Source organism: Ahaetulla prasina, chromosome 14 (assembly GCF_028640845.1).
Source record: "Ahaetulla prasina isolate Xishuangbanna chromosome 14, ASM2864084v1, whole genome shotgun sequence".
NCBI lineage: Eukaryota > Metazoa > Chordata > Lepidosauria > Squamata > Colubridae > Ahaetulla > Ahaetulla prasina.
Genome location: NC_080552.1, coordinates 10,133,967 through 10,160,756, shown reverse-complemented (window position 1 = coordinate 10,160,756; position 26,790 = coordinate 10,133,967). Strand labels below are relative to the sequence as shown.

General features: G+C 43.5%; 1 protein-coding gene across 2 annotated transcripts in view; it reads left to right on the top strand.

Moving 5' to 3' along the window:
• WDR90 (WD repeat domain 90) overlaps positions 1-26,790 on the top strand; it is a 74,494-nt gene that overhangs the window by 6,232 nt on the left and 41,472 nt on the right. For both annotated transcript variants that reach the window (XM_058157647.1, XM_058157648.1), the window contains exons 3-18: positions 398-574; positions 2,556-2,694; positions 3,845-4,015; positions 5,674-5,797; positions 6,597-6,664; positions 8,390-8,499; positions 9,051-9,278; positions 10,954-11,016; positions 13,153-13,221; positions 13,668-13,778; positions 15,000-15,145; positions 16,988-17,045; positions 19,577-19,695; positions 20,394-20,555; positions 21,619-21,749; positions 23,574-23,690. In XM_058157647.1, the coding sequence (XP_058013630.1) occupies positions 398-574; positions 2,556-2,694; positions 3,845-4,015; positions 5,674-5,797; positions 6,597-6,664; positions 8,390-8,499; positions 9,051-9,278; positions 10,954-11,016; positions 13,153-13,221; positions 13,668-13,778; positions 15,000-15,145; positions 16,988-17,045; positions 19,577-19,695; positions 20,394-20,555; positions 21,619-21,749; positions 23,574-23,690 (1,993 nt within the window). The remainder of the gene's footprint in view (positions 1-397; positions 575-2,555; positions 2,695-3,844; positions 4,016-5,673; positions 5,798-6,596; positions 6,665-8,389; positions 8,500-9,050; positions 9,279-10,953; positions 11,017-13,152; positions 13,222-13,667; positions 13,779-14,999; positions 15,146-16,987; positions 17,046-19,576; positions 19,696-20,393; positions 20,556-21,618; positions 21,750-23,573; positions 23,691-26,790) is intronic.

Here is a 26,790-nt window from a genome sequence, read left to right as displayed (position 1 = left end):
TAGAGATACACCGTATGAAAACACAGATAGGTTTAAGGTAATCTCAGCTGATCATTTGTGACTGGACAGAGGTTAGTGTGACTACAAATAGCCCTCAACTTATAACCACAGTCAATTTCTATTGCTAAGCAAAATGGTGGTTAAGTGAATTGAATCTGATTTTATGACCTTTTTTGCCATGCTTGTTAAGTGAATCACAAAGCTTTTCCCATTGGCTTTGCTTGTTGGAAAGGTTGGCTGGGAAGGTTGCAGATAGTGATCAGAGGGTCCCGTTGCTGTAACCATTGTAAATCATGCCAGTTGCCAAGCACCTGCATTTTTAATCGTGTGACTCTACTCAAAACTAGCTTTCCAGTGAGAAAGCAAATTTTAAAGTCTGCTTGTTCTCTCCATTCAGGACAAGACTTTGAAAGGGACCGTATATCGCATTAGCGGTGCTGTTCCAGCCAGCAACTACCTCCAGCTTCCCAAAACCGGCACGCAGTCCTTGGGTCTCACTGGTCGCTATGTCTACATCCTCTTCAAACCTGCACCAGGCAAATATTTTGTGGTGCATCTGGATGTTGCCACTGAGGTGAGTGTGTGAGTTTCATTCCTGGCTCCACGATGGTCGTGGTACGACAATAACATAAATTAAATTGCTCTTGAAAGCATTGCAGTCCTCTAGGGATACCTTCATAACACATTTTTTTAAAAAAGACAAATAACATTTTTAGGATCCTTCCCACAGGCCTATAAACCTGGAGTGAAAGAAGAATGAACACGGATAAGGAGCCTGGATATTTGCCACCTGTCTTTCTAACATTTTTGTTGTTGTTGTTGAATAGTTCTTTCCGATACAATCTGTTTGTTTGGTGTTTTAAGAGTTTTTTGATTGGTACCTGGTGGCAGATTTGTTTTCCTAAACACTGCAGCTGTTACTTTTCTTGAGTGTTACTTTTGAATTACTCGCTATCTAAGATGTGCTGGGTTAATCTATCCTAGCCCAAAATTGGGAGGAATCTGGTAACACCGTATCAGACTGACACATTTTATTAATTTAAAACATTTATATAGCTGCCAATCTTACTTACAAACTCTGGGCAGGTCTCAACCCAAAATTAAAACAACCCATTTTTTTATTATTTTATTTTAAATAAAAATAAATTTATTTATTTTGTAAAAAGTAATAAACATTTTAAAATAATCTTATTTTTTTTAATAGCATCTGTTAATCTGAGAAAATGCTACCAGATTCCTTATTTTCCCCGACTCGTTTGTAGACTATATTTTAGTCTCTGCACTTGTGCACTTAAGAAGTGGTCTGAAGTAGCAAGGGAAAGATTATTCTACATTCTCTATCAAACTACAAAGTGTTTTGCTTGGCATCCTGACCCTGTATTGGATTTAGCTTTAGATACAGAGGTATGTACATTGTTGTTAGTTGCGAAGTCTTGTCCGACCCATGGACAAAGTTCCTCCAGGCCTTCCTGTCCTCTACCATCCTCTGGAGTCCATTTAAGTGGTTTTCCCAGTTGCAATGGATGGCTGTGAAAGTTGGACCATAAGGAAGGCTGAGCGCCAAAGAATCGAGGCCTTTGAGCGATGGTGCTGGAGAAGACTCCTGCGAGTCCCTTGGACTTGCAAGGCGATCCAACCGGTCCGTCCTAGAGGAGATCAACCCTGACTGCTCTTTAGAAGGCCAGATCCTGAAGAGGAAACTCAAAATCCTTTGGCCACCTAATGAGAAGGAAGGACTCTTCTCCAGTGAGTCCTTCCTTCTCATTAGGTGGAAAAGATTGAGGGCAAAAGAAGAAGAACGAGGTGGCTGGATGGAGTCACCGAAGCAGTCGGTGTGAGATTAAATGTACAGTACATAGGTCTGGCAGAAACAGAATAAGTTATGCACGTGGAAAACTCTCCAAAATGAAAAGCAGCGTAGGAGTGAATTTATTTCCTGGCTAAAATCACACAATAGAAGAGAAGAGAAGAGAAGAGAAGATAGAAGATAGAATAGAATTTTTTATTGGCCAAGTGTGATTGGACACACAAGGAATTTGTCTTTGGTGCGTATGCTCTCAGCGTACATAAAAGAAAAGATACGTTCATCAAGAATCATAAGGTACAACACTTAATGATAATCATAGGGTACAAATAAGCAATCAAATCATACTAGGAAATAGTCAATATAAATCGTAAGGTTACAGCAATAAGGTGACAGTCATACAGTCATAAATGGGAGGAGATGGGTGATAGGAACGATGAGAAGGTTAATAGTAACAGTAATGCAGACTTAGTGAATAGTTTGACAGTGTTAAGGGAATTGTTCGTTTAGCAGAGCGATGGCATTCAGGAAGAAACTGTTCTTGTGTCTAGTTGTTCTGCTGTACAGTGCTCTGTAGCGTTGTTTTGAGGGTAGGAGTTGAAACAGTTTATGTCCAGTCTATAAATATATATGTAACAATATTCAGCTTTGGTTATCTTTTGTGGGCTGTCTAATCAGCTCCAAAATATTTGTTGCTCCCAGAATGATAATTCTGTCTCTATAAACTAGCTCTGTTTCTTTTCATTTTTAGGACAGCCAAGTGGTCCGTATTTCATTTTCTAACCTCTTTAAAGAATTCAAGTCCACAGCCACATGGTTGCAGTTCCCATATATTTGTGGGGCAGCCCGTGGGTCAGTCTATGAAAGTACAGCCAAGACTTCTAAACGAGGTAAAATGCAAAGAAGGTTTATGGGATATATTTTTTTCCCCTACTACAGCATCTAGCAAATGGTATTGCCTTTGATTTTATCTCTAGGATTTTAGAAACCTGGATCTAACTTTCCTGAGAAGTGAGTTGGTAGTTTAGACTTGTGAATTTTTCTAACAAGGCAATTCAACTCTGAAGAAGAGAGATTAACAAACGATCAATTAATGCTGTATTTTGGCAATTAAAATAATGCCTTGTTTGAGCCATCCTGTTCATCAACTTAATCATCGTTCTTGTACTCTGAATATTTTAACATTGTAGAGTTTGTAGGGGAAGAGAGGATGGATATGCCAGTGCAGCCTATCCTTAAGGGCAGACAGAGTGGGAAAGAATATTTTCAGGAACAGAAGCTAAAAATGGATGTCTGTAGAGATTCTCAGGTCATGGTTGCCCCAAAGGTGCTTTTTCAGGAGGCAAGTGGACTTTCTCGTGTTTCTTTTTGAAGACTTTTTGCTTCTCATCCAAGAAGCTTCTTCAGTTCTGACTGGATGATGGGGAATAGAAGGATTTATATTCCTTGCAGACAGCTGATCATCTGCATCTTTTTAGAGAGTTATTGAGGCCACTTGGAGATTTGTCTGTGTCCTCAGGGTCACCTGAGTGGTGCTCCTGGTTCCTGTAGTCTGCAATTTTTTTCCCTCTGGAAATCCATTCCTACTCCCATGCCATTCCAAGGGTTTCATCCCAAATTGCATAGCTCAAAATCTGTAGAGATTGTCAGTCATCCAGGTGACCGTTGTCCCAAAGGTGCCTTTTCAGGAGGCAACTGGACTTTCTGGCTTTTCTTTTTGAAGACGTTTCGCTTCTCATCCAAGAAGCTTCTTCATCCCCCATTATCCTGTCAGAGCTGAAGAAGCTTCTTGGTTGAGAAGCAAAACGTCTTTAAAAACTAAAAATGGATGCCTTTTCTCGGGGTACTTGGTAGTTTATATTTGAGTTGAGAGTCAAATTAGAGTCAAATTTCCTGTCTGCAGGTCCATACTTCTACTTTCTTGTCTAAAAAAAAATGTTTGGCCATCAGAGATGAGGCCATCTATGTAGGAGGTTTGAGGTTTTTGTGAGTGTGTCAAATGTGTGTAGAAATTCAGAAGTGGCATGTTTGGGCCTTCAGATCTGGTGGGCCTCGCCCCCAGCAACGTGCGATGGACTTGCTTGATCCTGGATCTCCGCCACATCCTCGGCCTCTACCTGAACAGAACCTACAGCCATCTGAAAAGCGTCAAGCTGTGCTCCAATCTGTTGGTGAAAAACCTCTTCACCAGCGATTTGCTCTTTGATCCAGGTGAGAATCTTGAAGAGTGGATGCAGGGATTGCTGTCTTTGTGACTGTCTGGATGCAGGTAGCCCTCGATATACAGTTGTGTTTTTAGTGACCGTTCAGAGTTACGGCGGCCCTGAAAAAAAGTGACCTATGACCGTTTTTCACACTTAACGACCGTTGCAGCCATCCCCACGTGAACCAAATTCAAAGGCTTGCAACTGACTCATATTGATGACAGTTGCAGTGTCCCGAGGTCACGTGATCTCCTTCTGACAAGCCAGGTCAATGGGGAAGGGTAGATTCACTTCACAACTGTGTTATTAAGTTAACAACAGCAATGACTCCCTTAAAAACTGTGACAGGGAAGGTCGTAAAATGGAGCAAAACTCACTTAGCAAATTGGTCAATTGCAGTTGTAAGTCGAGGAGTATCTATGCACTGTCTATACACATCTTCAAAGATTAACAGATTAAGAGAGTTGGAAGGGACCTCTAGTCCAGGGGTCTCCAACCTTGACAACTTTAAGACTTGTGGACTTCAACTCCCAGAGTTCCTTAGCCAGCTTTGCTCTGGACTCTGGGAGTTGAAGTCCACAAGTCTTAAAGTTGCCAAGGTTGGAGACTCCTGCTCTAGTCCATCTAGATCATCTAGTCCTTGGAACTCAGTTGACTTTTTGCTTCCTAAATCCTTTCCATCTTTCTCCATGTTTTTTTGGCTGGTTCCTAAAATGGAATGTTTACCAAAAGAAAAATGTGACCTTGGTTGCTAGACTAATACAAGCAACATTTGCATTTGTTTACCAATTCTGTGCTGCAGCGTGGAGGTGAGAACGGAAAGGATGCCTGCTTGGTGATACTAAACCTGGCTCCATACATTATTTAACCAAAGCTAAAGTTTAGCTATAGTTTTTTTAAAAAAACATTGCAGGATATGAAAAAGGCAAGTTAATATAAATGATAATAACATTCAGATTAGCTTGCATTCATATAGGGAATATTACTTTCTCATAACCTATGAGCGAAGTTTCTTTTTAACAATACCCCACTCTTTCATGTTTTTTTCTCGTGCAAGCATTGGCTTCTCTTGGGGGAGCAAGGAGGGGCAAGTGATACTGCAACTTAAACTCTTCCCTTCACATGCTTGTACTCATATTACAATATTTGTATGAAAAGGGAGGGGCTTGCATCATGATATCACGTCAGAGTTTATTGCAGAAATGAAATCCAGAAAGCACACACACTGATTCAGCAGGATTCATTAGCTTCTCTTTATATATAATAACACTTGAAATAAATACACAATACCAATAGCAGGTTCTCCAACGTGGTAGTAGTTACAAGCAAAACACAGGCCGAGGAGAGAACAACAGAGATGAGTTTCAGTTTCCGTTCAGCGGAGCAGACTAATTTGCAGCTTCAGAGCTCAGAGCTTAATACAGAGCCTTGCCCAGGCTCCTCCCAGTTTCAGTTTCCAAACAGTCCTCATTGGCTGACTTAGTTGCTATGCCTATTCAGTGGCTGACCTTGTTACCATGTCTCTGCCAGTCATGAATTCTCTGACGTATCAAGACAGGCTTTTCAACATCTGGGCACCATTTCAATGAAAAACAACATCTGTCTCATCCTCTTTTTTTTTTCCCCTTTCCTTTTCTTTTTCTTTGCCTTTTTTTTTCCTTTTAGCGTTGACCTCTTCTGAGGTTCACCAGTCCAAGATGGCGTTGCATGGTTTCTCTCCCATGCCTCGGGAAATGGCATTTCCTGTGCCCAAAGGAGAACTGTGGCACGATCTCTATGATTACATTCGGTAGGTTTGGCTAAATTTCTTTTTCTTAGGCCTCTAATTTTTTTGCCTTAGTATTTTGGGGTGGACTTTCTGCTTTGCGTAATATTGCGCAGCCTGAAACAGAGATGCATGAGGGATATCTTGTGATTTGGAAGGGGCGGGGCAGTGGTGAAATGTAAAATTTATTACTACCCATTCTATGGGCGTGGCTTGGTGAGGGGATAATGTGACTGGGTAGGCGTGGCAAACTTTTATTTTTTTTACTTTTAAACAACCTCTACAACCTCTTCAGTGGAATGCTTTTAAAAGGCTCTGATGATCCCAGCTGAGCCGCACGATCATCAGAGGCTTTTTTTTTTACTTTTAAAAGCATTTTTTCGGCCGAAGAAAAAATGCTTTTAAAAGTAAAAAAAAAAAAACAACCTCTGATGATCGCGCGGCTCAGCTGGCCATGGGCAGGAGGGAGGCAGGGATTTTTGCTACCGGTTCTCCGAACCACCTGCCACCATCGCTACCGGATCGGGCGATCCAATCCAAACCGGGAGCATTTCATCTGTGGGGCGGAGGCTTTGTCAGAATAGAAGTTCCACAACTGGGGTGTTCCTAATGAAAACTCCTGCTTTGAGCCCCCAAAATCCGCAGATCGTATTATTCTCTGAGCCAAAATGTTTATTGCAGATTGCAGGATCACGTTTGCCTGATCAGATTCAATTGACCCCCATCTTTAGACTTTGTCTTGCTGGCTGATAGAGGCTGAAACGCTGGACAGAAAAAAATTCAATTTCTTATGCAGAATCCTTTCTCTAATCTTTTTCTTCAGGTTCCCTTCTGATGGATCCAAAATGCCATATGACTTTATTCAGAAAAACACTTTGAATTCCTATGCCGGTGAGTGAGTGAATTCAGGAGACTGTTAAAAACAAAAATAATGCACAGACAGCTTTCTGAACTACCACCGCTCTTACAGAATAAACCAAGAATATATCGAGATAGAACTCCATTTATGCATGGATTGATTTATTGGACTCATGAATCATTTCATGTCTAGTTGTACTTATCTTCTCACTGACAAAATAGCAATAGTAAAGGCACCTAGATTTATATACCGCTTCACCGTGCTTTACAGCCTTCTCTAAGCGGTTTACAGAGTCAGCCTCTTGCCCTCAACAATCTGGGTCCTCGTTTTTACTGACTTCGGAAGGATGGAAAGCTGAGTCAACCTTGAGCCGGTCAGGATCGAACTGACAGTCGGCAGAGTTAGCCTGCAATACTGTACTTCAACCACTGCACCACTATGGCTCAATCCCCAACAAATGTTTAAAAGAGATTAGATAACCATTTGTCTGAAGTGGTGTAGGGTTTCCTGCCTAAGCAGGGGATTGGACTAGAACAGGGGTCTCCAACCTTGGTCCCTTTAAGACTTGTGGACTTCAACTCCCAGAGTCCCTCAGCCAGCAAAGCTGGCTGAGGAACTCTGGGAGTTGAAGTCCACAAGTCTTAAAGGGACCAAGGTTGGAGACCCCTGGACTAGAAGACCTCAATGGTCCCTTCCAACTCTGTTCTGTTCTATTCTATTTTGTTCTGTTCTATTTTCTATTCTATTCTCTATTCTATTTCCATATTGTATTCTGTTCTGTTCTATATTCTATTCTATTCTATTCCATTCCATTCTATTCCATTCCATTCCATTCCATTCTATTCTATTCTATTCTATTCTATTCTATTCTATTCTATTCTATGTCTCTGAAATCCTAGTGTGGTGATCTTGACAACTTTACGATGGCGGACTTCAGCTCCCAGAATTCCCCAGCCAGCTGATTTTGGAAGTTGAAGTCCACCCATCTCATAGCTGTCAAGGTTGAGAAACACTGGCCTAGTTTCTTAGATCACAGACTGAAAGCAGTTCTAGAAAAAGGAAATTGATAATGAGCCATGATCCTAATTTATTTATTTATTCGAAACATATATATGCCTGCCCCCCACTTCCATCTTATCCAAGTAATTCTTGGCTGCTAACAAGGCTTACGGAAAAACCAAAATCAATGGCCAATATAACAATCGGGCAAAACAAGAGTTGAGAAAGACCATCCAAAGATAACTGAGGCACCTCTGAGCAACTCACACACCAGCAGGCACAGCAGGCTCCATGTCCTGTGGTCTTCATTGCTCTCTTCCAGGGGTGGTCTTCAAAATTTTTAGCAAGGTTCTCTGCCTGGTTGCTGGGTGGGCGTGGCTATGGTGGGTGTGGTCTAGTCGGCCTCCTGCACCATGGTGGGGGTGGCGTTTTTGCCCTCCCCAGGCTCTGGAGGCTTTTGTTGAACCTCCAGGAGGGCGAAAATGGCCTCCCCAGGCTTTGGAGGCCCATTTCTGGCCTTCCTGAACTTCCAGTAGGCCCATTTTTTGCCCTCCCCGAGCCTCTGCGCACACCCTGCGCTTACCTGCATCCAAAACGGGCCCTGTGGGGACTCCTTGAAGAGGTAGGGCAGGGTGGGTGGAGCCAGCCAGGAGTGGGATTTGGGAGTTCTCTGAACTGCACAGAATCTTAGCTAGAGGTTCTCCCAAAACCCCTGCGGACCCCCAGCAGCCCACCCCTGCTCTCTTCCATCTTTTCAGCTGGCTATCCCAAAGATGATCCAGTGACCCTGGTTCCCAAGGACGTGTCTCTGAGCAAGCCAATTCGGGACCGGGTGTCTCTCATCCAGCAAATCACCAGCCCCAAAGAGGTATGTAAGCTTTGATCTTTGTTAACACTCTGGAGTTGTACTGGTAGTCCTCGACTTACAACCATTAGCAACTGTAGCAAGATTTGTAAAATGGGGCAAAATTCACTTAACAACTGTCTTACTTAGCAACATAAATTTTGGGCTCCATGGTGGTCGTAAGTCAAGGACTCCCTGCACAGAATTCACTCAGCCACTTCAAATAGCAATAGGACTTATATAGCGCTTCATAGTGCTTTCACAGCCCTCTCTAAGCGGTTTACAGAGTCAGCCTCTTGCCCCCAACAATCTCATTTTACCCACCTTGGAAGGATAGAAGGCTGAGTCATCCTTGAGCCTGGTGAGATTCAAAGCGCCAAATTTCAGGCAGCCGGCAGGCAGCAGAATGTAGCCTGCAGTACATCATTCTAACCACTGAGCCACCGTGGCTCAAGCCTTAGCTTGCTACCATCCCCCTATGACCCACAGCTCCATTGCTTCTCACTGAAGAAAGAGTCAGCATACTTTGGGTTCAGCCTCCACTTTCCAAAACCTTTTTTTTTTTTTTTTGAAAGATGCCTCGACGGTCTCCCCTTCTTACAAAGCACATCCCCAAGATTCACCCATCCAGGTCCGAACCTGTGTGGACAGCCTGCATCGCGGACCAGAGCCTGAGAGAAGGGTCACAGGCCAAAGGAGTTTCCCGTTTCCCCCACTCTTCGATGGACGATGGCAGCATTCATGTATACGCCCACAAAAATGGAGATGACGCGGTCCGTGCTGTTACCATCGACTCTGATGTGGTAAGTTGCAACTCCGAGCCATTCTTCCTTGGGCATTCCTTTGGACCAAGGGTCTCCAACCTTGGCAACTTTAAGACTTCTGGACTTTAACTCCCAGAGTTCTTCAGCCAGCCAAGCTGGCTGAGGAACCGTGGAAGTTGTGAAGTCCACAAGTCTTAAAGTTGCCAAGGTTGGAGACCTCTGCTTTGGACAAATGTTCCACTTTCACACAGCCGTAGTTTTCAGTTTGGATTGGGAAAAGGGAGGGGGGGCAGAGAATTCTCGCCATGGGTGAGGTGGAATCAAAACGCAGGACCCAAAACAAATAACCATGGCTCAGTGCAGTATGCTGCCACAGAGAACAGGGGGTAAAGCTATTCTAAGCGCCTGAAGGCCAGACAAGGAATAATGGATGGAAACTGATCATGGAGAGATTTAACCTGGAAATAAGGAGAAGTTTTCTGACAGTGAGAACAATCAACCAATGGGACAGACATTGCCTTCGGAAGTTGTGGCAGCTTCATCACTGGAGGTTTTCAAGAAGAGATTCGACTGCCATTTGTCAGAAATGGTGTCAGGTCTCCTGCTTGGGCAGGGGGTTGGACTAGATGACCTACAAGGTACCTTCCAACTCTGTTAAACTGGAGGAATTCCCTCCAGAATATAGTAGGGAAAAACTGCTGCGGACAAAAGGATGCGCTCACATTTCCAATGGACATTTCAGAAAGGAGGAGAAAAAGGATAGTCCTTTATAAGTAACAGAGGATGTGAGCATAAATATTCATCATTAACAAATCTCAGGTAACCTGCCTGCCCTTCTACTGTTACTAACTCTAAGAAAGAATTATTGTCATAATAAAAGAAGCATATCAGTTGCCACAATTATTTAGCGTATGGCGATGGTACGGTTAGTCAGGAGACTACAATAGCAATAGCACTTAAACCTATATACCACTTCACAGTGCTTTTACAGCCCACTCTAAGCAGTTGACCGAGTCAGCCTATGGCCCCCAACAATCTGGGTCCTCTTTTTACCCACCTCGGAAAGATGGAAGGCTAAGTCAACCTTGCGCTGGTCAGGATCGAATTCTTGGCAATGGGCAGAAATAGCTTGCAACACTGCATTCTAACCACTGGGAAGGGAAGGGAAGGCAGGGCAGGACAGGGCAGGGGCAATGGCACTTAGAACTATATACCACTTCACAGGGCTTTTACACCCCTCTCTAAGAGGTTTACAGAGTCAGTATATTGCCCCCAACAAAATGGGTCCTCATTTTACCCACCTCAGAAGGATGGAAGGCTGAGTCAACCTTGAGCCTGGTGACAATATTAGTACATAGTAGTTATTTGACTGCTGAAGAGGTCTAGTCCATTTAGTTTGTGCTCAGGCACTTATCTAGGCTGCCTCACAGGGGTGAACTAGCTACTCTTGGAGGTTACGCTAAAAACTTTCATGGAAAATCGTGGATTTTTGAACAATTCACAAGGAAACTTTATTTAAACTTTTGCTTGTGATCTTCATTACATATGTCTCTGAAGAATTGTTGAATACTTCGGAATCGCTGTGACTTCGAATGTGCTGCTTCTCAGTTTAATATGAAGAATGTTTTTTTACCCAAACCAACTTGTAACATTTTTTTTTAGTCCCTGCCATCCTCTTTGCCCCCAACCTTTAACATATCCTGTGTTTCTCCAGAACCGATATACGTCGACAGCAGGACCAAAGACCATCTCTGCCAAGAGTTCTGTTCCCTGCACGGTGAGAAACAATTTTATTCTTTTGCAAGATAAACCGTATTTTTTTGGAGTATAAAACTACACCGGAGTATAAGATGAACTTTAGTTTTTGGGGAGGAAAATAAGAAAAAAGCTGATTGGTAGATGGATTGGCCTCCCCGGAATATCCCCAATCAGCTGTTCCCGGAGGTGAATTTTAGCAACAGGTTCCTTGGTTGTGAGCTCTGTGCCTTGCTTTTTTTTCTGCCTCTGAAACTTCTGAAACTCTGTTTCAGAAAAAACTTTTTTTTCTGCCTCCAAAAGCCTCCGAAACAACTTCAGAAAAAAAGCCTCTGAAGCTCTGTTTGGGGGCTTCTTTTCTGAACGTCTGTTTGGGGGCTTTTTTCTGAACGTCTGTTTGGGGGCTTCTTTTCTGAAGCTTTGTTTCTGATGCTTTTTTCAGTCTCTGAAACCTCCACTTGAGAAGCTTGGCGGGGCTACATTCGGAGTATAAGACGCACCCAGATTTTTACCCTCTTTTTTGGGGGAAAAAGGTGCGTCTTGTACTCTGAAATATACAATACCTCTGAAGGCTCTCCTTGTTTCATGGAAGGAGACTCGCTCACCTGTGAGATACAATCACGTCAGGGTTACAGAAGGCGACTTCTGACTCTCCACCGCTTTCGTTTTTTTCCTTCCTACCATCAGCTCCTTTCTGGGACTGATGATATTTTAGTTCTAGCCATAAGGGAAAATTGGGCCAATGATGAATGGTGGAAGCTGCTTAATACCAGATTAGAGTGTGGACCCATTTAGATTGGTTATTTTTTAAACATGCTGGCTAGGGCAGAGGTCCCCAACCCCCGTTCCCTGGACTGGCACCTGGCCACAGCATGCCAGTAACCAGGTCACGCAAACAAGCGAAGCCCCATCCTCGGGATACAGGCAGCACGCGAAACCAGACGTGACCTCTCTCCACGGAACCGGTTCCTGGTGCCCAAAAGGTTGGCGGCCACTGGGTTAGGGAACTCTGGGAATTGAAGTCCATGCATCTTAAAGTTGCCAGGGTTCAGGAAGACTGTATTATATATTGCCCAGGGGTAGTCCACCCCTTCTTTAGTGAAAAAAGCAGAGCCATACTAGAAAGTTAGATTAGATTAGATTAGATTAGATTAGATTAGATTAGATTAGATTAGATTAGATTAGATTTCTTGATTGGACATACAAGGAATTTGTCTTTGGTGCAGTTGCTCTCAATGTACATAAAAAGAAAAGATACATTCATCAAGAATCATAAGGTACAACGCTTAATGATAATCATAGGGTACAAATAAGCAATCAAATCATACTAGGAAACAATATAAATCGTAAGGATACAAGCCACAAAGTTACAGTCATGCAGTCATAAGTGGGAGGAGATGGGTGATAGGAACGATGAGAAGATTAATAGTAATTGTAATGCAGACTTAGTGAATAGTTTGACATTGTTGAGGGAATTATTTTTTTAGCTGAGTGATGGCGTTCGGGAAAAAAACTGTCCTTGTGTCTAGTTAAGGTTTTGGTTACTACCTTTAAAGCGCTCCATGGCTTAGGGCCTGGGTACTTACGGGACCGCCTGCTGTTACCTCATGCCTCCCACCGACCCGTACGCTCACACAGAGAGGGACTTCTCAGGGTGCCATCCGCCAAGCAATGTTGGCTGGCGGCCCCCAGGGGAAGATCCTTCTCTGTGGGGGCTCCTACCCTCTGGAACGAACTTCCCCCGGGTTTACGCCAAATACTTGACCTTCGGACCTTCCGCCGCGAATTGAAAACACACTTATTTATTCGCGCGGGGCTGGCTTAAATTTTATGGTTTTAAATTTTACTTTTAATTTTAATGGGTTTTTAGTTTTATATGTCTCAAAGTTTTTTAGGCCAATTATGTAATAAGTTTTTTAATTCGTATTTTAATTTGTATATTGTACTGTTTGTTTTTACTTTGGCTGTACACCGCCCTGAGTCCTTCGGGAGAAGGGCGGTATAAAAATCGAATAAATAAAATAAATAATAATAATAGTTGTTCTGGTGTGCAGTGCTCTATAGCGTCGTTTTGAGGGTAGGAGTTGTAAGTTATCGTTTGTGTTGATGTCTTTCACATTTTGACGCTTCCTGACTCAATATCTGGATTGGTTTTCAGAAGCTGCTACCAGATCCAATTCTGAAGCTGAAGAAGATTATTGGGTTTGGGGGTTGCAGCACCAAATGGGTCAGTATATCCTTATTTAACTAGCATATTTCTCTCCAGCGGGGAAAGAAAAACCACGTGTGCCAGTTTGAGCGCCTTAGACAAAAAAAGCAAGATAAACATGCAACATTATAGTTGAGACAAGCAGGCTTCCAAGCAAAATGATACATTATTCTGGTTTGTATTATCCCTCTAGGTCTTGGAATAGCATACAAGAAGCCATGTTTGCAAAACTGATAGATTAAGCCCGGGTAAAGCTTACATTTGATCACCAATTAAACCTAGTTTGTATGATTCATTCTGGCAACATATGCAATATTGTTCATTTGGTATGTTATTCAAAATGACAAGTTAAGAGATTGAGAGGCACCTGTGTTCCATTTGGGTGTCCGAGCAGCCCCAGGGCCTCAAAAGGGGCACCTCTTATTATGAAGGTTGTGAAGTTTTCTTCTTTTTTTTTCACCCAGGCATTGTGGGCTTCTGGCAGTGCTATAGTTGTCTACCCTTGCCATGCTCTGATTGTAGCCATAGCAATTGATTCTGGCAAACAAAGGTTTTTTGCTGGCCACACCGATAAGGTATTTTCTTCTCCTTTTGTCTTCTGTTTTAACATAAAAGTCATTCCGAATATAGCCGCGTCTCTTAATGTTGAAAGGATGCATTATGGAAAATGTCTAGACGCTTGTTTCTTAAAATAGGCAACTTTTAAGATTTGTAGATTTCAACTCCCAGAATTCCCCAGCCAGCACTTGGGAATTCATATTAGCTTCTCACCTGATTTTTTTCTATCCATTTTCATGCATGTGTCTTGATTTTCGGAATGCTGTCAAATCAGCATTTGCCCCTTGGAGTATTTTTATTGCCAATCTTCTTGTTGTGGTCTGCTAGCAGCCTGCGGACCTGGAAACGGAATCAGACAGTGAAGAGGCTGGGGAGGACAATGGGTCAGTCTTGGAGTCAGGGGACAGCCCGGACGAGGGCTCTTCGTCAGAGGCAGAGATGGGGCCAGGGCCATCTGAGAGTGATGCGCTGACTCTGGAGCCTCCAGAGGCGGGCAGCAGGGAGGCAGAGGAACAGGAGGAGCCTGTTTCTAGTGCACACATGAGAAGAGCTGCCAGAAGGCAAGAGCAGCTGAAGCAAAAAGGATGACTCAGGAGTAAGGCCAGGAGATGATTGGCCCCTCCCATAAGGCTTAAAAGAGCAACAACAAGCCATTAGGTTCTTTGTAGAAAAGCAACGTTGATTCCATTGCTTCTTGTCAGCGTTTCTTGATCTTTGTGTGGTTTTTGCCAAGAAAAGTCTTTGGCAGGGTGCCAAAGAAGACAAAGACAAACAGCCAAAGGACTGTTTATGAAGAATTTTGTTTTGGACTAAGCTGAGAATAACAGCGTTATTCTGTTATAACAGAATAACAGCGTTCCGTGCGCCTTTGGCGTTGAGTCATGTCAGCCACATGACCACGGAGACGTCTTTGGACAGCGCTGGCTCTTCGGCTTTGAAATGGAGATGAGCACCGCCCCCTAGAGTCGGCAACGACTAGCATGTATGTGCGAGGGGAACCTTTAACTTTACTAAGCTGAGAATGAATTAATTCTCAGCTGTTTTAATAAAATAAGTTTGTTGAGGACTGAATTGTGTTTAGTAATCACTACTTGGGCCTCGGTCACAACACTTCTTTTGTTTTTGCCCTAGTATCCTTGCATCTTTTTGATTCGGGTAATACTCCCCAAGTGTGTGACCCAACTTCCCCATGCTGCCGGAAATCCTTTGCACAGACAGTGGCCCGATTTGTTTTGCAGGTGGCGGCACTGGCGTTCAACAACAAAAGCACTTTGCTGGCATCCGCACAGATGGGAGAAATGAATGTGGTGCGTCTCTGGGACTTCCCAAGCGGGAAGTGCCTCTGCGTGTTTAAAACTGGGATCCAGTCTATCTCATGCCTCAGGTAAATGCCGGACACCTTGGAAAAAAGGGCGGGGGGAATGTAAGCTGGAGGAGCTCATAGTCTGCCACATCGGCGTGTTTGTTCTGACCTAGGCTCCCTTAACAAGCAGGAAGCAGGAATTGGTCCTGGCAAAACCTCTTTTATTTACACGACTGTGAATTACGTTCATTCACAGTCAGCAAGGTTTGTCCAAACAGTTTTGCAAAGGAATATTTATCAACACAGACCTTATCTCACTTGGAAGGCTGCCATGTAACTAGTTTCCAAACGCAATACAAGGCAAAACCCAGCGCAGAGTCTCTCAGAGTCATGGAAAGCCCCCTCCTTGTTAGCTCCTCTTTTTTTTCCTATGGGAGGGGCCAATCACCTTCAAGGTGTGGCTTTACTCCCGAGTCGACCGTGCTTTCTGAGTTGTTCTTGTCTTCTGGCAGCTCTGGGCATGCGCACACTGGGAACGGGCTCCAGCTGTTCCTCTGCCTCACTGCTGTCTAGCTCCCCCTCTGCCTCCAAAGCAGAGCCCTCATCTGAACTTTTCCCAGCCCCCAAGACTGGCCCAAGTTCCTCCCCAACCTCCTCACTGTCCAACTCTGCTGCCAGCTCTGCTGGCTGTCAGCGGGCCACAACAGTGTTGAGGGGGCTGAGGATACCAAGTGTGGCTTTTTTTGTCATGGAACAGCCTTCCAATAGATATTAGTTTGGCCTCTGTGTGAACACCCTTTGGAAGCTTTTGAAAACCACATATGGCTCTTAATGAACATTTGTCATTTTTGTAAAAAAAAAATTTTAATATGTTGTCTATGGAAGTTCTTATTCATCCAGATCATGGTTGTCTCAAAGGTGCTTTTATTTTAAAGGCAACTGGACTTTCTTATTTCTTACCTGTTATTTGCTATCACGTTAATTCAAATCAAATCTTTATGGTCAGCGCACAACATAGGTACAATGAGATTGGTGGAGCTCCCTCAATGCATGCCCCCCCCCAACACAATACAACTCACAGTGAAGACAGAAAATCCCTAACCCAATAAATCCTATTAACAAACACCCAGTCCTATTGCACCAGGGTGAACATGTTGCACGTTGTGCCGGCCCTGCAGTCCATCATACTACGTAGTTATGATGTTATTTTGCATTCAGGAGACTGACAGCCCGTGGATAAAAACTGTTCTTCCCGATGGTAGGAGGGTAAAGAAGTGGTGACCAGGGGGAGAGTTGTCCCTGAGGATCTTCTTCACCCTTCTAAGGCAACCAGCCCTAGCGATCTCATCTAGTGGTGTCAGGGGACAGCCCGCGATGTTTTGTGCTCTGCTCACCACCCTCTGTAATGTTTTTCTATCCACGGCTGTCAAACTGCCATGCCATACCGTGATGCAATAAGTGAGGATGCTTTCTATTGTGTAAAAGGAGGTCATCAGTTGTTGTTCCACCCTGTTTTTATGCAAGACCCCAAGGCCCTTACTGGTTCTTCTTGTATTTTATTGTTTTTATTTATTGGGGGACATTTTATTGTGTTTTAGTAGGTTGTTGCAAGCCACTGCAACCTCGAAGGTCTGGCTGCATACATAGACAATAAAACAAACCATGAATGAATGAATCATTGAATGAATCGAATGAATGACTTCTAGATTTGGGGATGAAGAATTCATTGAATGGTCTGCATTGAGTTTCCTTGGAACAGTTCATGAAACTTTTGACAGATCAAATTCTCTGCCTGTCTACATCTCCGTTATCTATCCTGACAGGCAGTGGCTTCTCCAATTCTTAAACTAAAACACCCATCAGTAGCTTATTTTTACTTAACTAGAAATGATGGGCTCTACCTGGCATTTTTTTCCTCCCCAGTTTTTCATACAGCGGAAATGTCCTTTGTGGCACCGGGAAGGACAAACGCGGAAAGACGGTGAGTAAATTGGCATTTTGTTGGTAGAACATACGGAGGTATTGAGGGTTTTCCTCACTTCACTCACTTCTTTTATCTTGTTACCTCAGAGGTCTCCATGTGGCACGTATAGCTCCCAGGATCTGCAGAGATATCTCTAGTCTTTCCCAGTTCCCAAACAAGTTTTGTGGTGGTTGTGCCGAAAAAGATTCCCTCCCCCTGCCAAAGCGGTTGAGAATTTTTTATGATTTGTGCTTTTTTATTTATTTATTTGCATTTATATCCCGCCCTTCTCCAAAGACTGAGGGCGGCTTAAACTATGTTAAGCAATAGTCTTCATCCATTTGTATATTATATACAAAGTCAACTTATTGCCCCCAACAATCTGGCTCCTCATTTTACCTACCTTATAAAGGATGGAAGGCTGAGTCAACCTTGGGCCTGGTGGGACTAGAAACCTGCAGTAATTGCAAGCAGCTGTGTTAATAACAGACTGTCTTAGCAGTCTGAGCCACCAGAGGCCCTTTAGTAATTTCATTCACGACTTGCTCATAGTTTATACTGGTTTGTGAATTGATTTAACTGTCAGTTGGTGTCATCTAAAGTCACGCCTAACTGGTTCTGGAGTGGAGGAAGGGAGTCCTGGTCATGTATTCTTCCTCCCATCTACTTCTTCCCAGAGATCAAAACGCTAGATTTCTCACAGCTGAAGATCTCTTCTCAGGCAGAACCTTGATTCCAGTAGGATTTTTAAAAATCATTAGAATTGCTTTCCTTTCTGCACTTGCTCTGGACGGAGATGGAGCTGTCCAAGTGCTGATATCTTGATGCCATCCATTCATACATTAGAATTGCCCATAGATACAGTTGCTCCGAGATACTATTTTTTTTTTCCTGATTAGTTTCGCCTAGTTTTTAAATTGAAGAGAACATTTATAGCTCAGGGTTAAATGGCAGGATCCTTGATGGTCTCTGAGCTTGGTTGTTTTCTTGCAGATGTTTCATTACCCAACTTACGTATTGATGATATTACTTCCTCTGAATCTAGCTTTCCAGTACTGATAGAACCACAAGACTCCTACCCCCATTAGAATAGTCTAAAAATGATTTTTTCGGAGTATAAGACGCACCGGTGTATAAGATGCACCTTAGCTTTTGGGGAGGAAAATAAGAAAAAAAACTGATTGGGAGGTGGATGGGCCTCCTGGAATGCCCCCAATCAGCTGTTCCCAGAGGTGAATTTTAGCAACAGGTTGTGCCTTGTGCCTTGCTTTTTTTTTTTTTTACTTTTTTTTCTGCCTCTGAAACTCTGTTTCAGAAAAAACTTCTTTCTGCCTCTGAAAGCTTCCAAAACAGAACTTCAGAAAAAAAGCCTCTGAAGCTCTGTTTGGGAGCTTTCTTTTCTGAAACTCTGTTTGGGGGCTTCTTTTCTGAAGCTTCTTTCAGCCTCTGAAACCTCCATTTGAGAAGCTGGGTAGGGCTACATTCGGAGTATAAGATGCACCCAGATTTACACCCTCTTTTTTGGGGAAAAGGTGCGTCTTATACTCCAAAAAATACAGTAGCTGCAGAGTAGTGCCATTCTGTTTTTTTCAGATCCCAGTGTTCCTTTCCATTTTTAGGGTTTAGAGCCACATTCAAAATACTGTACCGTATTTCCCCGAAAATGAGACCCTGTCTTTTTTTTTTTTGCCACCAAAAAAGGCACTGGGTCTTATTTTGGGGGGGGGATGTTGTCCACTGACTCACCTCACTTGTGCGCTTCGCCCCCGGCCTCCTTTTCACTGTCAGAGGCCTTCAGGAACTTCTTTTGCAAGCCGGCAGGGCTTCCCTGAAGGCCTCTGCAGCCGATAACAGAGCCCGAAAAATGGGCCGGCAAGGCAGGTGTCAAGGTGTGCGAGGCCTGGCTGCAACTGTCTGAAGGTAAGTAGTAGGGCAGCTCCACCACCCCCCATTCCCACCCTAGCCTAATTTTTACCCATGCACCCTGGAATGGGCGGGGGTCTTCATTAGGGCTTATTTTGGGGCTAGGTCTTATATTAGGCGCACGTGTAAAAATCGAGCTAGGGCTTACTTTCAGGGTAGGTCATATTTTCAGGGAAACACGGTCGCTGAATGTGTAAGTTTGCGTTACTTCGAATCAGCTGTGAAGATCCCGAATCTTCTCCCCGTTGACAAACCAGGAAGAACCCAAGTATTGACTTGTCACCATAGCCAGGCATTATACCCTTTGTTAGACAGACAATTGCTGTCCCATGGTCTCCTTAAGGGGAGCAGCCACCCAGAGCATATGTGGGCAATCTCATCCTCTCCTTATCCAGAGAGGTTCCAAGGAACCGGTTTACTCAGCGGTCCATTGGTCTTTGCCAGCTCTTTGCCGAGATGTCATCAGTCCACCCTCCTTCCTTGAAAGATATTTCTTCAAAGCCGTTCATTCTGGGCTTGATTAAAGAACAATGAATTTGGGAGTTGTAGAAAGATTTTAGTGGTAGATTTGATCAGGCTTGTCCAGCCAAGGAAAGATCGCTAGCTGTTGCCTTCTCTCTTGGCAGGTGGTGGTAGTGTGGAACACCATGCAGGTGGATCGTGGAGGAGAGGTGGTCATGCTGGCCAAAGCTCACACAGATGTGGACATTCGGGCCTTCAAGATTGCCTTTTTTGATGATACCAGGTGAAGAACCGCTTGTTCTTCTTGGACCTAACAGCCATCCTTGCAAGGAGAGCCTTCAAAAGAGTCTTTGAGTTATATGTACAGTGGTTATAGGCCACAGAAGCCAGCCTATTATTTACTCTCTGAGCCTTTTCTTACACACTCTGTTGCATGGTAGCTGGTGGAGCTGTTGAAGGAGTCTTTCTTCGGAAACTGATCAGCATCAAGATGCTGGGCCCAGGCTCAAAGGGGAAAGAAGGGAAAGTTGTATATCACGACTACTATGCTTATGTGAATTTAGATTGACATCCAAGCTAGAAAGCTTTGCTAGATCAAGTTCCCTCCCTCCCATTCTTTTCCTTCCTTCTTTCCTTCCCTCCTTCCTTCCTTCCTTCTTTTTTCCCCTCCTTCCTTCCTTCCTTCCCTTCCAGCCCTCCCCTTCTTTCCTCCCTTCCATATACCTCAGTTTCCTTCCTCCCTCCCTCCCTCCTTCCTTTCTCCCATTCTTTCTTTTCCTTCCTTCCTTCTTTCCTCCCTCCCTTCCAGCACTCCCCTTCTTTCCTCCCTCCCAACTATTTGTTTCCTTCCTTCCTTCCTCCATCCCTCCTTCCTTCCTTTCTCCCATTCTTTCTTTTCCTTCCTGCCTTCCTCCCTCCCTCCCTCAAAACACAAAGGAACAATCCTTTTCTCATTCTCTACCCTGACTTCTCTCATCACAGGATGGTATCATGTGGCCGGGACAATGTGAGGTTGTGGCGGATCCAAAGCGGGGCTTTGCGCTCCTGCCCCGTGAATTTGGGCGAATACCGTTCTCTGGAGTTCACAGACCTGGCCTTTGAGGTCGGCCACTCCACCCAGCGTGAGCCCGAGGACCGGACACTGTAAGAAACTGTTTTTCTTTCTTCTTTTCAAAGCTTTAGACAAAGACTGATGTTTCAAGGCAGCTTCTGGCTTTCTTTCTTTAGAAGGCGGATCAACAGGGCTGTGATCACGATATCTTAGCAAGCACGTTAAGATTCATTCCTGTCTTTGCTGCAGGTTGTTTTGGACTTTGATATCTTGATTTATGCTGAAAGTAATTCATTTTGGTTGATGGGTGATTCAGCTAATATTTTGCTGATGGATTGATTCACCCATCAATTTAACTGTTCGGTTGTACATACAGCTTCCATATAAGTTTCTGGCCCTGAAGAGACAAGTGCCAGAATAACAAAAGGTTATGTCTACTTTGATTAAAAGAAGGACTAGGGGAGACATGATAGCAGTCTTCCAATATCTCAGGGGCTGCCACAAAGAAGAGTGAGTCAAGCTATTCTCCAAAGCACCTGAGGGCAGGACAAGAAGCAATGGGTGGAAACTAATCAAGGAGAGAAGCAACTTACAACTAAGGAAAAATTTCCTGACAGTGAGAAAAAATTGATCAGTAGAGCAACTTGCCTCCAGAAGTTGTGAATGCTCCAACACTGGAAGTTTTTAAGAAGATGTTGAATAACCATTTGTCTGAAGTATTGTAGGGTTTCCTGCCTAAGCAGGGGGTTGGACTAGAAGACCTCCATTATATTCTGTTCTGCTGTTCTATTCTATTCTATTCTATTCTATTCTATTCTATTCTATTCTATTCTATTCTATTCTAAAAGTAAAATTAGTTTTAGCCTTAATAGTTTCAGCAAGGACAATTTTTCAGAAAGGAAATCTACACAGTTATTTTTTTCTGTTTTTGCCTCCTGCATATTTTAGCAGGGAAGTATAGGATGTTGCTCCATAACCTAGTTCCATAGGGATCTTGACACTGGTTCACATCATGCAATGTCTATTTATGGAAAAATTCTTCTTTCACTGCCCGTTATCAGAGTGACTTACTGGTGACACAATAGCCACAAGAGAGAAGTGATTTAAGAACTAAAGCAATCCCTCCCTCCCTTTCTTCCTTCCTTCCTCCCCTAGGTTTGTTTGCAGCAGAAGTGGGTACGTTTTAGAAATTGACTACAAGAATGTCACTGTCAAAAATGTCCGTCGCCTTCTGCCCTTGGAGACGGGACCCGTTCCTCAGCGGGAGAAGCAAGCTTTTAATACAGGTATGAGCTCGTGCTTCTGGGAACCTTCCAGGAGCTCAGTTATCACAGCCATTTCTAAATGAACCCTTCTCTAACCCTAACCCTTCAGAAGTTGTGGAAGCTTCATCACTGGAAGCTTTCAAGAAGAGACCAGACTGCCATCTCTCAGAAATGGTGTAGGGTCTCCTGTTTGGACAGAGGGGTTGGACTAGATGAGCTACAAGGTCCCTGCCAACTCTGTTAATCTATATCTGAATCTGTATCTAACTTCGAGAGGCCAGTGAATGTGTTAGACTCGTACAGGTGTTTCATTGGACACTCATTAAGTCTCTACCCTCTTAATTTACATTTTTTAATGGGCATTAAGGGTACTTTAGGCAAATAGAAAGGGACGCGGTGGCTCAGGGGCTAGGACGTTGAGCTTGTCGATCGAAAGGTCGGCAGCTCAGCGGTTCGAATCCCTAGTGCTGCCGTGTAACGGGGTGAGCTCCCGTTACTTGTCCCAGTTTCTGCCAACCTAGCCGTTCAAAAGCATGTCAAAATGCAAGTAGAAAAAATAGGGACCACCTTTGGTGGGAAGGAAACAGCGTTCTGTGTGCCTTTGATGTTTAGTCATGCTGGCCACATGACCACGGAGACGTCTTCGGACAGCGCTGGCTCTTTGGCTTTGAAACGGAGATGAGCACCGCCCCCTAGAGTCGGCAACAACCAGCACATATGTGCGAGGGGAACCTTTACCTTTACTAGGCAAATAGATGGGGAAGAAATGGAAGTAGTGTTGTGTCTTGCCCGCTCTCACCGCAGCCGGGGCCTTCTTATCTGCTTCCGAAAGCTGAGGAATGTCCTAGTATGCCTCCCAGCCCCAGCCCTGGCTCCATGCCCAGACAGGAGGAAGCACCTCCCGGCCCCAGCCCTGGCTCCATGCCCAGGCAAACGGAGAAACTAGACCACTCCCCCTCCCCCACAGCATGTGAGCCTGAGGGAGGTCAATTACCAACAGCTGCCGACTGGAGTGACCCTCGTTTCCGGAGAATTGATAGGCGGCGGTGACAGAAGGAAGGAAGGGGCAGGCCTGGATAAGTGCTGAGTCATGGAGCCACACCCCATGGCCTATATAAAGGATCTGCTTTCTGGCAGTCTCTGAGTCAGGCAAAGTCGAACATATCTTGCTGAAGTCACTTTCTGGTCTCCTGCCTGCCTTGAGGACTTTGCTAGGACTTTGGCAGAGCTGCAGAGGCACGCCTGATTCGGATTTCCCTGACCTGGCCGTCAGTGGAGGAGTGGGACACGACAGATAGTGGAATAGAATAGAATAGAATTCAAATCTTTATTGGCCAAGTGTGATTGGATACACAAGGAATTTGTCTTCGGTGCACGAGCTCTCAGTGTGCATGAAAGCTATACGTGATAAATCATGATCATAGTCTGATAATGTATCAGTAAAATAAATCATCAGACCACTGGTGTTCATGGAGGTAACGGAATTTACAACTTAAGCAGTGCTATAAAATGGAGGGATCCTAAAAAAATAAATCCTATTTTAAGTTGGGCTGCATTTTCCTAGGCTCAAATGGCTTCTTATTGTGGAGGCAGAAGCATCATCAATTCTTGGGTCAAAAAAGAGAACCGTGGTTTTTGGCTGACCCCTGAAGTCTCTTCTTATAGACTTATTGAAGTGTAGGGATATTGTTTTGGGGTAGTTGTAGAATGTTATCTTAAAGGGTCTTAAGGGCTTCCGATTTCAAGAATCAACTAGAAATGTGGAAGTGGGGGAAGGATTCAAGCAAAGGTAGCTGTTTTGGCTCAGAGCATTCAGGATTTCTGTTTTGTTTTTCCCCCCTCCAGGCCCTGGGATATCCCTAAACAGCATTTGCCTCTCTTCAAGTTTCTGTGCCACTGCGTCTGACGATGGCTACGTTCGTCTGTGGCCATTGGACTTCTCAGAAGTCTTCCTGGAGGCAGGTGCGTAGAGTTGAAAGATCACAAAATAGGTAGGTTCTTCCGTTCAGGAGATCATCTGGAGATGCCTTTGAAAAGAGAAGAAATGACACCGGAGGACATTAAACTTACTGGTCTATTTCTGGGCTCCTTTCTGACCTTGAAGAATTTTTAATCCATGATCTCAGGTAGTTTATACAGTCGTTGTATAACCTATACAGACTTGAAATAGATCGTTCAACTTAGTTTCTGAACGTTTCGTTACCAGACTAGGTAACATCGTCAACAGAACTATCTTGTCTTGTCCTATTCTCCTTAACTTTTAAATGTCTTGTGTGCCAGTGTAATTAATTGATGCTTTGGTTGGTTGTTCATTTGGAGCTATATTTAAATTTTTTATTTTTGGGGGGGGGGATTTTTTTTTATTTTTCTAAACAGACATACATAAAAACATCTTCAATCAAAATACAAACAGTGTGTCGGTTGGTTGCTTACAAAGTTTTAGTGAAATTTCACCATATTCATAAAATGTAATTTATCTTATTTTACATTTTACCAATCTAATATACATCCAAATATTTTAATCGATTAATCTTTTGTATAACTCTGAATGTTTAAAGCTATATTTAAATTTCTGAGCGGCTCCAAACGAAACAGCCAACTGACCACACTGGCACACAAGACATTTATAAGCTAATTAGGACAAGACAATCCTGCTTCTGATACTACCCAGTCTGGTAACAAAATGTTCAGAAACTCAATTGAAACAAGCTTAGAGAACAAACCACTGCTAACATCTAAAACCCAAGCTCCAGGTATTTTCTATTATTTCATAGATCATTCAGTCTAACTTCAGTCCTACTCAGTTCTGGAATCTATATTAAAGCTTCCTTAATAGATAGCTGTCCATCTTCTGTTTTAAGACATTTGTTGAATGAACGTCCATCACTCCCCTTTATGATTGGTTCCACTTTTGAACAGCCTGGAACTCTTCCCTAGCATCAGCTGAAATTTGCCTTCCCATAATTTAACACCATTATTCTGTGTCCTATATGACGGGTTAAGAGAGAAAGCAGATCTTGTCTTTTCGTGTGCGGCTTTCTATGTTCCAGAATTTGACATCTCAGTGCTGTTATATCTCTCCCCCGTGGCATCTTTTTTCAAGACCCAAGACATCCAGCTTCCTTTATGTGTCTCCATACAGTAGGACTCGTATCCTTCGTGAGTTTAATCTCTTCTGAAAGATGTCCAAGCCAGTAGCTTCCAGAGTTTGAAAAAGAAAATTCAGTGACTTAAAAAAAAAAAAAAACTTACTCTGGAGAGAAATATTTCCATTTTCCTGTCTTGGATCTCCTACCAATCAGCTTGTCTGGGGATAATTACATTTTCTAACAGCAGAGAAAATCGCTCCCGTAGGATTACATATTTTTTTTTGCATAGATTTATCTAGTTCTTTGAGAGCTATTTTGGTGTCATGGTTAAAGCATCAGGCTAGAAACAGAGATCTGAGGCCCAAGTAGTGATTATCAAACACAATTAGTCCTGAACAAACATATTTTATTAAAACAGCTGAAAATTAATTAATTCATTTTCAGCTTAGTCCAAAACAAATTCTTTATAAACAGCCCTTCAGCCTTATCACCAACCCTTATTGTTTTGGCAACCTGCCAAAGGCTTTTCTTGGCAAAAACCCCACAAAATTCAAGAGATACTGAAGCACTGGAATCAATGTTGCTTTTCCACAAAGAACCCAAGAGCCATTGCTTCTCTTTTAATTAGGGAGGGGCTAATCATCTCCTGGCCTTACTCCCGAGTCCTTTTTGCTTTAGCTGCTCTTGCCTTCTGGCAGCTCTTCTCATGCATTCACTAGGAACAGGCTCCTTCTGTTCCTCTACCTCTCTGCTGTCCACCTCTGGAGGCTCCCGAGTCCGCGCATCGCTCCCAGATGGCCCTGGCCCCATCTCTGCCTCTGACACAGAGCCCTTGTCCGGGCCTTTCCCTGACTTCAGGACTGGCCCATTGTCCTCCCCAGCCTCCTCACTGTCCACTCCACTGCCAGCTCCACAGGCTGATCACAATAAGATCCTGAGTTTTAGTCCTGCCATAGGTACGAAATCAGCTGGGTATCATGTCCCAAAAAACATGAAAGACACATGGAAGTTACCCTGTGGTAAGATGGATGGCCAATAAATTTAGTAAATAACTAAATAATTTCTGAGGAGCTTCCTTTATTGTTCCTCGCCTATAAACAGAATTCTTGCTGAATGAAAGTAACTATTTCAAGTTTCCTCTTTCCACTAAGTATTCAAAATGGACAGTGATTAATGTGTGTGTGTGTATGTGTTATATGTCAGGGTTCCATGTAATAATTCCATATCAAACAAACTCCAAAGCAGGTAGATTCATCAAAGAATAGGTTTATTGGATATATCATATTGGCACAGGTCTGGTAAAAACCGACTCTGAAGATTTCTGCGGTTTTCACCTAATTAAAAGTAAACGTTTTCCCACTTTCCCAAAACAATCAGTCACATGGTCCAATCACGGTGCGAACTGGCAGCTGGGTAGCATCACTCCGCTATCCTCCGACCAGGGGTGAGAATGTCCTTGGTTCCCAAGAGAAAATATTTTGTTTTGGCTACAGAATCCCAACTATCTCAAATCCCCCCTCCCTTATCCCTCAGCTCCATTGTGGCAACACTGAAGTTGTGAAAAATGGCTTCGGTCAGGTCAGCTTCAGGGTTGACAACATATATGCATGTATACATGTAGCATGTGTATATGTGTGTTATGTATGTGTACGGGTAGATAAATACTTTCTTTTGAGAGCAGGTAACAGAATTTCATTTTTAACGTGGGCCAGTGTGCTCACAGTAAAAAATGACAATAAAGGTCCTTTCCTTTCCTTTCCTTTCCTTTCCTTTCCTTTCCTTTCCTTTCCTTTCCTTTCCTTTCCTTTCCTTTCCTTTCCTGTCCTGTCCTGTCCTGTCCTGTCCTGTCCTGTCCTGTCCTGTCCTGTCCTTTCCTTTCCTTTCCTTTCCTTTCCTTTCCTTACCATCAGAGGTGGTATTCAGCAGGGTCTGACCAGTTCTGGAGAACCGGTAGCAGAAATTTTAAGTAGTTC